This window comes from Oscarella lobularis, chromosome 2 (genome assembly GCF_947507565.1).
Source record: "Oscarella lobularis chromosome 2, ooOscLobu1.1, whole genome shotgun sequence".
In the NCBI taxonomy this organism is placed as follows: Eukaryota; Metazoa; Porifera; class Homoscleromorpha; order Homosclerophorida; family Oscarellidae; genus Oscarella; species Oscarella lobularis.
Genome location: NC_089176.1, coordinates 3,482,577 through 3,499,108, shown reverse-complemented (window position 1 = coordinate 3,499,108; position 16,532 = coordinate 3,482,577). Strand labels below are relative to the sequence as shown.

Sequence of the window (16,532 nt, the reverse complement as noted above, 5' to 3'; positions counted from 1 at the left end):
GCGTGCTTCGCACAAAATTTATGTGAAACCATAAGTTCAAAAGAAATGCAGTAAATAAACTAGTCAGCAAGTCGTTCAGATGAAGGTCGCCTGCTGCTAGGCAGCCGTCTCTGAATGTCCTTGTGCCTATATTCTACCCACAGATAAAAGGCGATATTGAAAATCAAAAGATAGAGTAACGTCAGATAAAATACGTAGGGTTTACTGGTTTTCTCCTTTTGGTATGTAGTAGGAATTGTCGGATATGCAATAGAAAGCTTTTTCAAAATTATACCAATGCACAATCCAATGACGACTCCCACTCCGGTACACATGTTGAGAAAACCCAGAGTGATTGCTCGGTAGCCGGGTGGAGCACGCGACAGAACGAATTCAACGGAGGCGACAAGAACGAGACCCTGGCTCAGTCCCATCAAAACGTGCTGCGGTATTTGGTAGAGGAACGAAAGATTAACATAGACAAATGTGAGAGTTGTGTTGGCTATAACAACGTAACCCTTATGATATTCACGAGAGAAGATCCTTGTTCTCTCCCATTCGACGAGCGACGCGCACATGAGTGAGAGAGCAGCTAGTATCATACCCCAGCGTATTCTACTCAGATGATTAAGCGGAAAGACGTTATTGATAAAGAAGTAGATGATGGGAAGAACCAGTACAAGCGCCAGACTGTTGAAAGCCGATAACGTGATGGGAGGCGCCAGGTCAAGAAAATTAAAATGTTTACATGATGATAAGTTATGGTTCAAATGTTTAAACGAGATGTTGAGACGCTCCCCTTGTTCAACATACAACACGTAAGTGACTTGAACAACACAGCCATAGATTATCATAGTCATCAAGGGCAGTACAATGACGGAAAGACGCTTTTGCAGCTCCTCCGTCATCTTCCTCTTACTTTGTCGCACCTGCGTTTTAAAAGGCAGAAGTGGCGCGCGATCATACATGCCTTGGTAGTATGCTCGAGGATGTTTAGTGAAGGCGGACTTGAGTATTGCACGCAAGCTCAGTCGATACTCGAGTGTCGTATTCACGTCTTTCTCAAAGCTCTTTCTCCACCGAAATAATATGAAAAGAGCCAAAATTGACGCTAAAATGGCCAAAGAATAGGCTAATACAAAGCCGGTGTATCCCATCCTGCAGTGGCGTGAGGCAGAGGTAGCCTCGTTGCTGCTAGAATTAGGAAACAAGTCCACCATCTGCAATATGCCACCGGGAATGGAAACAATTATCGTTCCCACGCCGTAGGAGAAGTAGGCCCAAGTACAAAAGCCGGCCAAAACGCGATGACTCAAACGGCGAGCGTGCTCCAACATGTAAGGAAATAGACCGACGTAGATCACCGCTCCACTCAGAGCGACAAGCACCGCTCCAACAAAGTAAACGGCCTGATGTATCTTATGCCGATGACTGAGTCCTGCCATAGAAACTCCGGCAATGATTGTTACAAGAGTCAATCCAAGAAGAATGCCAAAAAAACCGGCAAAGAGCATTCTGAATTTCGACACCTTTCGATCTCCAAGCCATCCAAATATTGGTCCAGGAAGAAAGAGAATTGCTTGGAGAAAGAGCGCTATTTGGCTGCTCGACACCTTGGTGAAGCTGAGAAATGCGCCGTAGGTTGGGACGTTGATGATAATGGAATAGATTGCGAGTGACGCGAGACCTTGCATGAGAATGAGACGGAGAAGGGGACCGAGACCGTCTAAGCATCCCAATCTGAATGTGAAACGCCTCCGTTGCTGCAGAGTCACGTCGTCGTCGGCACTGACGACGCTTTGCGATAATTCGCCGTCGCCTTCTTGTTCTTGAGCGTCACGGTCCTTCATTGAGAAAAACAAGATCACGTGATGATATTCAATTTACGACCATGTGACAATATTCAAAATTTTACACGACACACCTTCGGCTTTTTAATTTGATTTGCTACCGTTGTCATACAGGACGCTTTCTGTTCCTAGCATTTGAATTTTTTTAATGACGAGGATTCTATGGGGGCCCCAGTTTCAGGTTACAGTAAGCTAAGTCCTTTCGCTGTGAAATCCGCTTGAATCGAAGTTGCCTTCAAGTCGTACACCAATCGCAACCCCGTCGGAACACTCGTTTGCGACGATCGAGCGCGGATCGACGGTCTTGACTCTTGTCGCGCCTTCTTTGCTTGTACGTACAGACTACGTCTTCGTCCAACGCTTGTCCGTTCGATCGCCGCGAGCGCGACTTCAAGGACGGGTCAGCAACGGCAGAAATCGGCCGGATGCAAGCCACTGCGACGCCACTGCGACGCCACTGCCGGGAACTCCACGAGAGCGCGCGAACTTGAAGCAAAGACACTTATGCATCTACAGAGAGAAACAAACGTTCATTGTACTTTGAATGCGATTGATTCACGTGGATCGAATCCAAGGAGCCGCCATTTTTCTAGCGCCAAATCTTGCCAGGAAAGGATCGCGTGCAAAATTGGCGCGATCTTCCTCGGCCAACCAGCGATTCGTTGCCCTGGTGAATTCATCACAGTGAGGTCACCAGAGGATATTGCATCATCTTCGATATAAAAGCGACGGGACCAACGCCCAATCTTCAGTCTTGCGCTAGGGTGGGGGATGCCAACGGGCTGAACCCTTGAGGTTGATCGTGAGCTGGGGAAGCTGGTCGTTGGTCATCAAGCGTTTGTCATTTGTCGATCCTTACTGAAGCTGCTAGGCACAGTGGATGGGCGTTGCTTGCGACGCTAAGATCGACACTGGGGGTCATAAAGGTCGTGGACGGCTTCGATTTGCGAAGTCAGGCGTCTCGCGTTAAGCCGAGTGGGGCGTCTGGCTAAGGTATGCTCACTTTCCGCCAAAGAAACGTGTGGGGGCCCAGTGTCTCGTGGCATTTCCTCACTCGGATTAGCAATCTATACCCGAAAGATGACCTGACCCCCAGGACACAAAAAACGCTGACCTTCTACTGGTGGACTTGGCAATCGCTTCATAAATCCTCTCTCGACACGGTAGTCTCGGTTCTTGTGAAAAAATTCGATCATTCCTCCCGAAAGACTACGGCCTCTATGAGGCCCCGGTACGACGCGGTCGGGGGGACGGTGTGGGAGAGCCGTTCTCGATCCAGGCCGTACCGGTCGTGTTCGGGCCAATGAAGCAAGGTCTCGCTCTCAACATTTTTGGGCCACTAACTGCGTTCGAACCTCCACGTGGTGTGGCCTGGGATAATGCCAATGCGAACGCATTGCCAAAAGGTACGTACACGGATAGATCGAACAGATTTTTATCTTCCTTTTTTTAGATTTTTCCCCGCGCTTAGAAGTCACGAAATGGATGCGAAGACGAAGCACAACACGGTAAGTCTCGCGAAAAAGAGCGAACGAATGCATGTAGCACGCTAGCGCATCGTTTCAACGTTTTATTTGTTAAAAATACAGTTCAAGTGCGGCTCCCGCCCAGTCCCAATCGCATTTCGTCGAAAGAAGCGTTAGAGCCGGAGTCTGTTAGCGTGCGTAATTCATATCGTGACCGTTCTCGTGGCCGTCTATTTCGAAATCGTGGCTGTTTCGCCGCAATTCGTACGTCACGGTCGATTGATTCGGTGCGCAAAACGACAATCCTTTTCCGCCTAAAGTTTGACGAGACGATCAGCACGATCCCGACCGTTTTCGCCACGTCGATCGTGCCGATCGCGCGCGCGCTTGGACGAGGAGAATTTCTCGAGAATATCGAGCTACTCAATCTCGTTGTCGGAAATTGGCAGGATTCGGAGCAAGCTCTGTTACGTAGAAGGAAAACTGAAAAATGCGGTCTCCTTTTGAGGAGATATACTTCGCCTTCGGGTCTCCTCGCCTTCTGCTACTCGTACGGTGAGTTTCTCTAAAGCTACTTCTTCTGCCTCATCCTCTGAAATTTGTATTCAGGGGCACCGGAAAGAGCTTCACTGATTTGGAGTATAGCATCACATATGGGGGCAAACGCAGGAGCTCCACGGCGTTTCAAGAATACTCTGAACAACAACAACAGATTTCATATTAAAATAAGGATATACTCTAATTAAGCCGCTACAAAGTTTCAATTTTTGTATTGAATAGAGCAGCTTTATGTCTACAGCAAGACAGACTCAAATCCACTACCGTATTTGAATAATTTGCACTCTTTTAAGCTTTCTGAATTTCAAACAGTTTAATTCCCGTGTCATACCAAATCGGTGGGTCAGCATTCCTTTTCGTAAAGAGGGCCAATTCAATTAAATCACACGCACTAAAATTATTCTATACCTCAAATAAACGACTCCCCACATGTACGTCCTAAACCACAACGTCGTCCCAGCGTTTGGCTAGAAAATTCGACGTTACCGTGGCCTAACTAAACATGCGTGCAACTAAGATGCTCACCTGATATTTTCGGATGAGAATGGGATGAGGAACGGGAAGCAGACCAACCAACGTACCGTGCTGAAGAAACTTGAGAATCTCACTCTCATCGGTCAAACCCCTTTATCCGAAAAAAAAAACCGTCACGGCTCTAAGATCGCGATACCTGTCGTAGCTCACTTGTCAATGCATATTTTCTCGACCTGTGGCACCAGAACCTGAAGCAAACGCAAGATCGTCTGCAAAGGAAGCTTCGTCTTCCATCCCTGAACCTAGAGGAAAGCATACGCACACACGCATAAAGGAAAAACTCTCTACTATCTGTCTCTTTATTTTACCCATTCCTTGGTAGCGTGCCACGTTCCTTCATTCGGAGCCGGAGCCGGTGACGCTCCCTCGGGAGGCGCCGACTGAGGACCCACCGCCGTCAATGTAATCGACGGCACTGCGGCGTCTGAAGACGCTGCTGGCTCGCCTTCGCTCGGTCCTGATAACGCTGCGTTGTTTAGCGGTAAATTTAGCCTGTTTGGTTCGTCGGTGTTCACTCACTTTGCGTGGGACTCTTCCTCTCTTCGAGTTGAACGCGTTTTGATTTGGTTATTGCTTGAGGATCAACCGGAACATTCGCCAACTGCGCACGGGAGAAAAGTCTAGAGTCGTTGTAAAGCAAATGAAGTTGGAGGTCACCTCGTGAAAAACGGATCTCTTTCTTATGATGGAATAAACTAGCTGACAATTTCCTAAAGTGAATAGCTCGTCAGCAAGGACGCATCTCATTCGTGCTCGCCGCTTTCACCGTCGAATTGATATTGTATCATATTGTTGAAAATTTCGAGAAGGAAGAAGACGAGATGGTGATTGGTGGGAGCAGCAAAGAGAAACCAGGGCGTGGAGAACGCCTCGGTCAGATGAAGCAGCTTGGAACTGGCCACTTGAGACAACGACTTCAAATACGGAGAGACTATAAAACAAGAGAATAGTCAGCGGAACAGATGCAATGTCCACCGTACCGTTCACCAGTATCGTCATAAGACACTCGTATAGTGGCTGAAGACGCTGGTGACCAGCTGTAATGACCTTGTGAAATACCTTAAGAAAAACAGTTTGTAAAGGAAATTTAAAGAACGACTTTTCGTAAACTTACCAGAACCAGGAGATCGGCATGAGTGCCATGGAAAACGGGAACGTCAATGGGAACTTTCAGCTGGTAGGGTTTGTTGAGCCTCACTCCTAAAAGATCCATCGTCAATAGAACTAGATACAGTTCCCACGGGGAACTTTAATGCGTACCGAAATTGCGTTCACCGCTCAACAGGAGAAGAATGAAGATACCGATGTGCATCAGGCCAGTACGCGCTGAGGTACGTATGATTATGCAAATTATACTTTGCACCGCTCTTACGACACCTGGATCGGCTCTGGCTTCGTTGAGATGATGTAGTATTGGTACGAGGAGTTCAAGAACTCTGCTACTTTTCAACACGTGGTACAAAAATTTCTGGAAAGCGACTCTACATTAATTTTGACTCTCGCGTTTCTCGGGGTCCATTTTCACCTTATTGATGTCGCACATTTTCCAAAAGAGGATGAGCAATTCCTGGTGAAAATGAATTTTCTTGCACGAATTAGGAAGATACGTCTACGAAGAAAAAAATTAGAGGCGCGTGCGTGTAATACAAATAATGAGCCTCGTACTTGGACGAGAGGATTATTGAGAAGAGTCGTAAATCCGTGAAGAATAAAATGAAAATCCTAGAAACACATTACCGGCGGCGCGTCTTCCCACCGCGCAACCAACGCACCTCCTCTCTGTGAATTCTCCCCATATAGCTGCAGAACAAATTCTCCTGCATCCGACTCTGAAAAAAAAAGGCGTCACTTCCTCGCGTTTCGACTACTCTACAGACAATCGACTCACGTCCGCTTCGGCTCCGCTTCCCGCTTGAACGTGATTGCTGTCGCTGTCCAACGTCACCATCAAGACCTGAGCGGCCGTTTCGACGAGCGGCTCTCGCGCGTCAGAGACGAGCGTATGATAATAACTGCGCATACCTCTTCGTCCTCTGAGACACATTATCAATTTTCTATAAAGCTTACGGTACGCCATATCCAACGGGATCGTAGGAGAGGACGGTGTTGAGAAGCGAGGTAAACAAGGGAAGAGCATGACGGTTTTCTTCCGAAGTGAAGTAAGCCACCCAGCGATTGGGAGATGCCGTCTCTAAGAGGGAGAGAAAGTGACTATAAGTACGTAGCAGCAAATCTTCTCTACAATAAATATCCTGTATCGTTAGTCAATGCACATCCTCGATTATCATAACTACAAATATTTACCTGATGGTGGCAAGTAAATAGCCTCGGAAAAGCAGGTCAAAAGTAGCTTAAGGAGTTCACTTCGATTCGAATCGAGTTTGCTGTTTGATCCCGGTGACGTCGAACAGCCGACGCCAGCCTCCCTAAAGAGACAAAGAGCTCAACGTGTGAAGAGCGCTGCATGTACATAAAATACGCACCAAATATACTCGCAACTATCGAGTGACGCCAACTCTTCTGGATTATCCTAACGCACGAGAATTAGACCAAAAAGGAAAAAATCTTCGTTACAAACCGGTCCTGGTTTTTTACTCGGCAAAACGGTGAATTCCGGGCAAAAGAGAAGGTCCTGTAGACAGGGGTATAATAAAAAATCTCCCTCGCACAAAACTCCCTCCTTACGGATATAGCGCTTAGAAGGGAGTGGGCCAGAGGAGGAGCACCTCCGCTAGCTGCACCGGCCAATTCGTCACCGGTCGGTTCCGCACCCTACGAAATGCTATCCTCATGATTTAATATCTAATATGTGATATGTGACGTTGCCTTGTCCGGGACTGTAGACCAGAAGAAATTCCGCCAATTGACGTCCTCGAAAACGTAGGGAAGAAGTCGAGTGAGCAGGCGAACGCAATTGAGAACTGCCTTGTGCTCTTTCGGCGAACCGAATCCCGAAGTGGAAACGGCGACGAGATGCTCGACAGCCTTTAGAAACCAAACTCACATTAGGATCCCACAAAAGGAAAAAGGATATCCGCGGTTCGGCGGCCCTGTACCTTGAAGCAGATCGTTGCGAGGTTCGATGGGCAATTTTCGCGCATTGTACGTATCGACGACGCTTCGATGAGCGTGAATAGGTCGGACGACGACGCGACGGCGTCCGACCAGAGCAGTTGCTCCCACAGTTCGTTGTCGGCGGCGTCGATCGGCTGCGAAGAGGGAAATGCAGGCGTCATCGCGACGAGAGACGTGCGATTTACCGTCGTCTTATTGACGAGCTGCGAAACGGCACCTAGAAACGCCTGCTTGCTCCCTGACGAACCCATTTTCAGCGAGTGGAATACGGGATCGTGAATCACCCTAACTGTAGAGCGCGCTAGAAAAAACGGAAGCGCTGAAAAAATCGTATTTTTACAAACTGTAACTCTTATGCGTGAAGAAATAGACTACTTATATGCTTATATCGCGCCTCGCACATCCTCATGATCCAGTAGCCAACGCTTCGTCTCGGAACCCTTTCCGCTACTGTAATTACCTATTCCTCCGTTCTTCGGCAAAACGCGATGACAGGGCACGATCAGACTGATAGGATTTCGCCTCATGGCCTGTCCAACAGCGCGAACGGCGCCGGGTCGCCCCGTCAACGACGCCAACTCTCCGTACGATATCGTCTGCCCAAACGGGATTCGAGCGAGCAACGTCTGCCACACGGCGTGCAAGAATTTATTTCTGCACGGCAGATCGAGCGGGGGTAGCGGAGGCGCTTGATCGCTTTTGAACGCGTGGGGAGATTCGAAGTAGGTCTCGAGCCAAGTGCGCGCGATCGCGAGGCTTTCGTTGTCTGAATCGTTTGCTTTCGCCTCTTCTGCGCTCGAGACGAGTTTCAAACTCGATAGGCCCGCTTGACTCGCTTTCAATTCGTAGATTCCGACAGGCGACTCGTAGAACGTCGTCTGAACATTCATGTTTAGAGAGCCCGGATTCTGTAATTCAATTGAAACTCTCGTGATTCGGCTCTCGTGACTACAGTACCCTATCGATCAGTGATGTTCCTCATCGTCGTTCTCTCCTGTCTTCTCTCGCCAGCAACTTCCGAAAGTGTTCGCGACTACGTGAACAGAATCGACGTCATTTACAGAAAATTCTCTCTCGACTGGCCATTCGCCTTGGAAAATCGCGAACAATACGAGACTCTTCTCGTCGCGCTCGACGATCTGAATCGAGGCGCGCACCCACGCGACCAGTACTGGCTCAAAGACGCGTCCGTTCGCGACGGCGAAATTCACTTCATGGCAGCGAACGTCGCCGAAAACGAACAGTCGTTCAAAATTGCCGAAGGCGACAGTCGTGCAGCGAAAACACTTTCCTATCACGTGACGACAAAGAGTCACGCGACGCCGACGTTTTCAAACGGTAGCGACGCCCACGCACTCCTGCGTCTGTGCAACGAGGTGAAATGCGAGCGAAATGACGACAATACGTGCAAACGAGGAACGGTTGAAACGAACCCAATTGTCGACGAAATTCTGCGTTTTCAACGCGAACTCGCCGTCGACGAGCCGCTCAATCGCCTCCAGTTTCTCGGCACGCACAACTCGTTTAACGACCACGCCGACGGCTACGGCGACGGCGATTTTCTCCTCGACAAAATTCTTCGCGACATCAGCTTTGACCAATGGAATTTCGTCTGGGCGCAACAGTGCTTCACTATGACCGATCAGCTGAATATGGGCGTTCGTCATCTCATGCTCGATCCTGTCTACTTTCTTGATGAAATGCGTCTTTGTCACTGCGGTACGAACGTGCCAGTCGTCGACAAGGTCCTAGATTATCTCGAACGAGTTCTCAATATAACACTTCATTTTGACTCGCGCGATCTCGGCTGCATGCCGCACGATCGCACGTACGCCTCCGGCGTTGCGGAAATATGCGACTGGATGCAAGCGCCTGGCAACGAGAAAGAAATCGTCATGGTTAACATAAATGATGAGGGTCCGAGTGCCGAATGGGGTCATCGCGATTTCATGCAGGAGCCCGTTGCTCAACTCTGCCCAGATCTCGTCTTCACGCCGGTTAATAAGACGGCAATGTTTCCAGACACGTGGCCAACACCACGGGAACTCATCTCCATGGGTCGACGATTGCTATTCCACGGGCCAAAAAACCTTTCCAACGAGAACATCTTCCCTCAGTTGACAGTGCCCCAATGGGATCACGACACGGTGAAATATTTCGTTCCTTATCCAGTGTGCGGCGGCTACACGGCTGACAAATGGTATCTCGTTGGCGGCGAGAGTCAAGACGTCGGTCCCATCTATAACGGACCCAAAGAAGAGGGACTCGTTTCTCCGGATAATTTGCCCTATTTGCTCCAATGCGGCGTCAGCGTATCCGAAATGGATCTCGTCTCGCCTGGTCTGATCGCATACGCGACGTGGTCGTGGGACGGTATCCTACCGGCGAACGGCACCTGTCCTGCGATAAATGCGTCGACGGCGTTTGGAAGCTGGGTCGGTCTCGCGTGCGACGATCACAAATTGTCTTACGCGTGCCGACCGAAGGGAAATAGCACCGAGTGGACGATTACGGCGGCGGGAAGCGAGGGCGTTCACGCGGATGGCTATGCCAGCTGCGCGCGGTTGAATCTGACGTTCGCCGCGCCGACGGACGGCTATTCTAATACGCTATTGCGTGCGGAGATGATGAAGATTCCCGCTCTGAGATCCCTTTTGTGGATTGGCGTAAATAGAACGTATACGTAGCTTTCTAGAATTTGTAGTGTAGTGTCAATTTTCATTCTTCTGTAACACTGTTTTCCTCCCGATGATCAGTCGCCTGCTCTATTGCCGGCGGCGGATCTTCGGCAGTTTCTACTGATTGCGAGTCTTCTCTACTTTCAACAACTGGTTGCGAGACGTCGTCGTCGTCGTCGTCGTCGCGGGTATTGCCGCCGAGAAGCTCTAAGGCTCTGGTCAGTTCCTGAGCAACGGGTTCCTGCGCGCTAGAAGTGCTGTCGTCGGCTTCCTGCGAGTTGGCTGGCAATGACTCAAGAGGTTCTTCGGCCTCGTTGCTCATGGACCTCGCGTTTTCGTCTTCTCGATCTTCTTCTTCTCCGTCGTTGCCAGAACCGGAACGATTTTCTTCAGTTGCTTCGTTTTCTGGGTCTTGAGGAAGTGGAGCTTCGGTTTCCTCAGTCTCGATTGCCTGCACTTGATCTTGACTTTCTTCGTCGTTTCTTTGTGCGACGTCTCTTTCCGTTGCCGTCGCCAAATTCATCGAGACGGCAGGACTAAAGCGATGATGAATCAGATACTCGAGCTGCGTCACTTGCGATTGCATGCGCCCCAATTCCTGCTTCACGTCCATCAGCACCTCCGTCCTCTAAAATAGCAAAACGTACCGTCCAAAATAAAAGTCTCAATAGAAAAGCAACACTCACTATAGTCCCTTCGGAAGTAACACGCCCCGTCAAATCGACTTTAAGACCATGAAGACTCGTTTCAAACTCCAGCAATTGAGACACGGCCTGAAACAACGCTCATACGCGCCTACCAGTAGTAGGAGCTCATTCATTACCTGAGCAAGCTTGCTCTCCAACTCTGAAAGCCTTTGACCTGAGCCGCCGTGAACTCTCTCAAACGCATCCTGATTGACTTTGTTGCCTATCTCTCGTCTCCACGCTTGAATGTCTTTGAGTCTAAACGAGGGGGAGCGGTAAAGGCGCATACTAGTCTCGTCTCTCATCCAATGACCTGGCTTGTTTTTCCGCTTCAATTCGACCACTGAAGTCGATGCGTTGAAGCTGCACTCTTTCGTTTATTTCAGAGATCTGAAAACTTCGTGTGAGACCTATGTGCATACTTTTTTGGACCAATGAAATCAACCTGGCTGGAGAGAGACGCGAATTGACTCTGCATCTCCTTCATCCGCGTCTGCACTGCTTCCTGATTGAGCGTCAACGTCTGCATGCCCGAAAGATTCGAGTCCTTCTGCACGCGTTGAATCTACCAAAAACGAGGCCTCCAAACGATAATACAGAAACAAGGTTCGGTACCTGAGAAAGGTGACCCCTATTCGTCTCGGTTAACTGGGCCACTTGGCTATTCAGCATCGATATCCGAACGTCAAAATCGCCGAGACGTCGTTGAGTCTGCTCGTTTGCATCCGTCAACTGTCTTTTAACCTCCAGATGTGCCTAGTTCACAATAAGACAACTGGTTCTACGTACAAGGCCCCCTGTTTCTCTACCTGATCTCCATTGTCGCTCATCTTAACAGACATCGTCGCTATTGACTTCTGGACCTGTGATAAGGAACCGTTCAGTTTCTCTTGCAATTCAGAACAGCGCAACTGCAGCTGCTCCAAGTCCTGGTGTCTAGGAACACGACGTAAATTCAAAATCCCTATGGATCATCTGAGTGAACCGTGTCTGAATCTCAGCCTGTATAACTCGTTTCAGCTTCTCGCTGGACGCTTCGGACTGGCTTTCGATTAACGTAATGGCCTCGTGGAGTTGGGCGAGGCTCTGCGTAACTTGGACTCTGTCCAGCTGAGAAACGCATCGCTATGATAGATTATCTGCCTGGATCCATCAACTACTTGCCTTCAAGCCGTTTCTTACAGCGGCTACTTGGTCATCAACTTTACTGTTCAAAACCTCCATTTCACGTTGAAACGAGAGATTAGCCTCGCGATTGGAGCCCTCTCTCAAATCTAACTCTTCTCTAAGAGACTGTAAAGAGAATAAAGATTTTTGGTGGTCCAAGTGACGTTGTGAGCGTTACCGCTTCAATCGCCATGACAGCGCTGTTCGTCTCGTCGCTGATTTTCGTCTCGACACTCACTATCCTCTTATTCAATTCCTCGGCCAACGAGCCAATCTGCTCGGTCGTACGCTGCTCCAAATCGTCGTGCAACCGATCCCGCTCGCTGAATCGCTTCTGCATGGCGTGCACGTCGGTGTCCTGTCTGGTCACGCATTCAACCAAGCGATCCTGCAGGTCAGACACTCTAGAGTGCGCGTATATACAAAAAGAATAGCTAGTTCTTTTCTCTCTCCGTTACCTTTCTTTAAAATGCTCCTCCTGCATCCTCCTCTCCCTGTTTACTTTCATCACCGATTTCCTCATCTCAAGCAGAACCTCGCCCAAATCATTCCACCTGAAACACACGATAGAAAAAAAACCCCCGAAGCTTCTTTTTCTCGTCATTGCCTCGCTTCCAGTCGAGCTCGCGTCTGATTCAGACCCGATTCAATGTGATTAACCTTAGCACTCAAGTGAGACAACGACTCCGTCTAGAGTTAGAGAAAGACGCCCATCACTTCCATGCATCCTTAAAAAAACCTTTTCCCCTACCATGTCCCTCTGCGTCACTTCAAGCGCTCCATTCTGCTTTCGCATCTCGACGAGGATCTGATAGATGTCCGCCGATCGATCTTTCTCGGCTCGTTTGATCTGCTTCACTTCGGAAACGACGGAGGAAATCTGTTTCTCGAGTTGGTCAATGGACTGGCGAACGCCCGCGGCAACTGCCTCCAGGTCATCCTGAAACCTAAAGAAAGAGACACTTTCACCGCCGCATTCTTTGACAAAACGTCATAACCGGTCAGAGTTACATAAGCAACCATTAACTAATTAATTAATGGAAGCTAAACTGTCAAGTGTCATCTGATTGGAAGACACTCCCCTGATCTAATAATTCAAACCCGCTAAACTAGAAAAAACTCGAATATTCCTTCCGCGCACTATGTGTCCCCCCCCCCCCCTTCACCTTCGACTCCACGCCTTCTGTTGGTCTTTTCTCATTTCGACCAGACGTCGATTTTCGCCGACGAGCGCCTCGAGTCGTTGACCGTGTTCGCCCAACGATCTCAAGCTTCGACGCTCCTTCTCGGCGGCCTCTTCGAGTCGCTGGAGCCGTCGTTCGGCCGTCGCCTGGCCGTCGGCCGTCGTTTGGAGGTGTTCGCGCACTTGAAGGCGCTCGCGTCGCTCGTCTTTCCACAGATCGTCGCCGCGGCGTACGCTCGTCCGAACTTCGCCCTGAAGACGAACGATTTCTTCGACGAGACTTCGATACGCTTGTTCGTTCGCGTTCGTTCGGCTTTCGAGGTGAAGGAGACGACTCGCGACGCCGAAACTGCCGTCTGTTAGAGGCAGGGTTCCCAGGTCGTCGTCTGGGGTGAGATTTCTCGGCTGTCGTTGGCGTCGCTGCACTGCAAGTTGTCCCGTTTCTTCCTGCGGCTGTGCGGAGTCCGTTTCGTCCGCCGCCATTGGGTCGACGACGACGAGAGTCGAGTTTCGGGTCGGCGACTGGCCGATGCCTGGAAGGGGGTTCCTTTGTTTTAAGAACAGCCAGTCATAGAAAATTTGTGTATACGACAACATAGCTTTTACCTAGACGCTGTCCACATTCGAATCGCGAGTAAATTTTCGTCTGGAAGCGTTACTATGTATTGCCACGTGACGTATCCTTCCCGTATAGGAATATGCGATCAAACAGGTATCTACTAAACGACAAGCACGCATCATCTGCACACTAATGAACAACGCCACTAGCAGAAGCAGTACTATGAACCATTTCCTCTTTCGTCACAAGATGCGTTGTCTTATTGACTAAAGCCATGAGCGAATCAAGACTTCGCGACCAGGCATTCAGAACTTGATTTGGATCTTCTGGCGCCTGAAAACTAACAATACCACCGGGACGATCCGTTCTCGCGTGAACCGTCTTATCGACAACCAAGCTAGAAAGACTCTCCTCCACTTCCTATAGCAAGAAAAATTCTGATATCGAGATCTAGATCTCAAGGAATGGTTCACCTTTGTCGACAGACACAGAAGTTCGCTCATTCTCGCTAGAGATATTCTCGAATAGTACTTCGCAATAACTCGAATGTTCTGAAAATTACATGAAATACGTAGACAAACGAATAGACTCTCGTTTACGTGTTCGATGACGCGTTTGTGAAAAATTTCCCATCTCGCGTCACCGCGAGCCTCGAGAGAACTGAAGAGACGCGTGGCCGGCGACGCGTCGGTGCCACGTCGAAGCTCGGTCTCGTGGGCAGAGCACAATTTCGTCCAATCGATCAATTCCATAGTGATAAAAAGCTTTAGTAGTTCACTGGGGGAAAGAAATGAGCTCCGTGGGCATAAAAAGCGTATTTTATATCTCACCGATACGTTGGTATCTCTTCGAGGAACTTATTAGTGCTTGTTCTATGCACCAGATCGCTTTGTTCATTGTCGTAGTGCGAGAGTAGAAGGCACAGGACGACGTTCTTCAAAGCCTATCAAAAGACGCCGGATCTCATCTCAGTGACCAGTTATTACAGCCCCTCCCCACTTCCCGTACTTCCTGTCTCTTTCCCGGGTCCTCGCTTATGATTCCTGTATCGCATACGGCTTGAAAGTGTTTCGACATAGCCAGGAAGGAGTCGTCGTGCTCTCCCAATCGAATCATTAGCTCATAGTACTTCAATTTCAAATCCTGTAAAAAAAAACAGACAACGGACTTCCTGAATATCGACACTTCCTCGCGTATTTTACACACATGGACATCCGCCGCTGTTTCAAAAAATCGAACGCTTATCTTCTTGCTAATAATCTGAGTCCGAACGAAGTCGTCGTTGGCCAAGCAGAGACGCATTTGCTCCAAGATGAACTCCACTTTCTCCCTCTTTTCCATCGATCCAAAAGTTTCGACCTAAAGAATGCACGCACTATATACACACCTATATCTCTCTTCATAAAAAAGAACTCCACCTGGAGATCCTGCAAGATCTTGGCAGCACCTATAAAAAATAAAAAATAAAAAGAGTGCCGTTTCTAATAGAGAGAAGCTTCTATATTAATCATCTACTATTAATTGCACCTGCCACGTCGCCGTCGTCTTCTCTCATCTTCGCTAGCCGGCGCGTAAGTCGAGCTCTTTCCACTTCCACGTAGATCTAAAGTAAACAGACCATTGTTCGACCTTTTACGACTCTTAGCATTTCTCCGTAGCGGCGAAGCAAAGTCACCTTTCCCTCGGTGACCGTGCGAAGCGTTTCGATCAGCTTGACGCGCTTCTCGGAATCGGGCGCCGCGTCGACGTACGTACACGCCTCCTGTATCATCTTCGTTACGGCCTAAAAAAAGCAGTCAGAATGCCGGCGCACTTTTCTCGCGCGCGCTCTCCGCTCGACCTGCTTGAGTTGCGTGCGACGTTTCGTTAGGAGAACGATGTGTTCGTTGAGAAGAGACCATTCGCCCGCGTCGAAGCACACTCTGACGGCGGCGACGAGTATGAGCGACGTCGAATGGGCGTCGGCCGCCTAGAGACGAATTCGATCGTCTCTCTTGCACTTTTTTCGCGTGTTTGTACCTGTCGCGTTTGCTTTTCCATGGCGAGAAGCTTATCGAGCGCGTCGCTGACTTTTCCTTGCTACACGGGAGTTCCACGTGACTCGACTTCGTTTCTACGACTCTTCCTTTGACTTGCCTTGCCGAGTTCTACGCATTGGGGTACTAGAACTTCGACCTCGCTACTGTAGTCGATTTCCATCTTTGTTGAGTCGTTCGCTGCTCTGAGAGAATCCGCCATCTTTCCTTGGGGTTTTTAGCGACGGGACTTACGCAGCCCGGATGCTAGCTGGCATTTCTTTCTTAGCGACGCTGTGTAAGGCCGTATAAGGCGAGCCGGACTCAAACAGGGTGCGTGTTCGCAGAGTTGACTGCCACCAACTTTTTCTGGAATTCTTCTGCGAGTTTGAACTGACTGCCAGTAAACTTGCATAGTGAAAGTTTTCGCATCATGTTAACGGAAACGAAAACAGGCGATCTAACGCCGGTTGCAGGCCGCGACACTAAACCTTACACAATATTTCACCTTCCGGTGCATGTCTTTGCTTGACAAACACATTCCACCATTGCCACGAGTTTGCTACTACTCTCCAAACAGAAAATTGAGAAATACAGTTCAAGCATGTGGCGACGACGGCCCGGAGTGGTTTCGTCCTTGAGCAACTTACCGTAATAAATAAGTTATTGAGTAGAGGAGTGAGTAGGCGTTGAGCAACCCGGCTCAGTCGCAGGCCGCCAGGACCTTAGTTGACCGTACACATTGCCACCAAGTCCTGGCCACTTTCAAGTGGCTGGTTCAA

The 16,532-nt window shown here is 49.2% G+C and overlaps 5 protein-coding genes across 6 annotated transcripts; 1 reads left to right on the top strand and 4 right to left on the bottom strand.

The window, feature by feature from the left end:
* Window positions 1–10: 10 nt before the first annotated feature.
* LOC136183999 (solute carrier family 15 member 4-like) lies at window positions 11–2,286 on the bottom strand. Its single transcript, XM_065970813.1, has 3 exons — window positions 2,016–2,286; window positions 1,904–1,957; window positions 11–1,823 (listed from the first exon to the last, which is right to left on the bottom strand). The coding sequence occupies exons 2-3, from the start codon at window positions 1,937–1,939 to the stop codon at window positions 60–62; spliced, it is 1,800 nt and encodes a 599-aa protein (XP_065826885.1). The 5' UTR covers window positions 1,940–1,957; window positions 2,016–2,286; the 3' UTR covers window positions 11–59.
* A 1,763-nt stretch (window positions 2,287–4,049) lies between these two features.
* Window positions 4,050–8,380, bottom strand: LOC136183946 (protein HID1-like). Its single transcript, XM_065970760.1, has 25 exons — window positions 7,923–8,380; window positions 7,648–7,763; window positions 7,444–7,596; window positions 7,214–7,372; window positions 7,073–7,159; window positions 6,966–7,019; window positions 6,871–6,917; window positions 6,692–6,813; window positions 6,455–6,578; window positions 6,276–6,399; window positions 6,160–6,216; window positions 6,053–6,109; window positions 5,913–5,996; window positions 5,765–5,855; window positions 5,648–5,713; window positions 5,502–5,587; window positions 5,368–5,446; window positions 5,154–5,318; window positions 5,045–5,097; window positions 4,907–4,988; window positions 4,696–4,853; window positions 4,538–4,629; window positions 4,379–4,478; window positions 4,262–4,320; window positions 4,050–4,205 (listed from the first exon to the last, which is right to left on the bottom strand). Exons 1-25 carry the CDS (start codon window positions 8,350–8,352, stop codon window positions 4,142–4,144), a joined length of 2,709 nt encoding a protein of 902 aa, XP_065826832.1. The 5' UTR covers window positions 8,353–8,380; the 3' UTR covers window positions 4,050–4,141.
* Window positions 8,381–8,394: 14 nt separating this feature from the next.
* Window positions 8,395–10,264, top strand: LOC136183948 (uncharacterized protein MT2135-like). The gene has a single exon (XM_065970762.1). It carries the CDS (start codon window positions 8,434–8,436, stop codon window positions 10,147–10,149), a length of 1,716 nt encoding a protein of 571 aa, XP_065826834.1. The 5' UTR covers window positions 8,395–8,433; the 3' UTR covers window positions 10,150–10,264.
* LOC136183947 (coiled-coil domain-containing protein 154-like) lies at window positions 10,106–13,850 on the bottom strand. Its single transcript, XM_065970761.1, has 15 exons — window positions 13,783–13,850; window positions 13,160–13,723; window positions 12,745–12,940; window positions 12,601–12,683; window positions 12,452–12,547; window positions 12,172–12,397; window positions 11,991–12,119; window positions 11,812–11,936; window positions 11,636–11,762; window positions 11,442–11,582; window positions 11,272–11,391; window positions 11,140–11,216; window positions 10,964–11,084; window positions 10,827–10,913; window positions 10,106–10,768 (listed from the first exon to the last, which is right to left on the bottom strand). Exons 1-15 carry the CDS (start codon window positions 13,797–13,799, stop codon window positions 10,181–10,183), a joined length of 2,697 nt encoding a protein of 898 aa, XP_065826833.1. The 5' UTR covers window positions 13,800–13,850; the 3' UTR covers window positions 10,106–10,180.
* A 4-nt stretch (window positions 13,851–13,854) lies between these two features.
* On the bottom strand, window positions 13,855–16,191 carry LOC136183949 (26S proteasome non-ATPase regulatory subunit 12-like). Of its 2 annotated transcripts, none has more exons than XM_065970764.1 (13): window positions 16,006–16,191; window positions 15,868–15,956; window positions 15,755–15,810; window positions 15,576–15,704; window positions 15,411–15,518; window positions 15,263–15,338; window positions 15,154–15,182; window positions 14,942–15,094; window positions 14,744–14,878; window positions 14,566–14,678; window positions 14,335–14,512; window positions 14,209–14,286; window positions 13,855–14,155 (listed from the first exon to the last, which is right to left on the bottom strand). In XM_065970764.1, exons 1-13 carry the CDS (start codon window positions 16,026–16,028, stop codon window positions 13,925–13,927), a joined length of 1,398 nt encoding a protein of 465 aa, XP_065826836.1. In that variant the 5' UTR covers window positions 16,029–16,191; the 3' UTR covers window positions 13,855–13,924. The 2 variants fall into 2 exon arrangements, with proteins under 2 accessions (XP_065826836.1, XP_065826835.1); XM_065970763.1 differs by having other exon boundaries at window positions 15,868–15,951; window positions 16,006–16,158.
* Window positions 16,192–16,532: the final 341 nt, after the last annotated feature.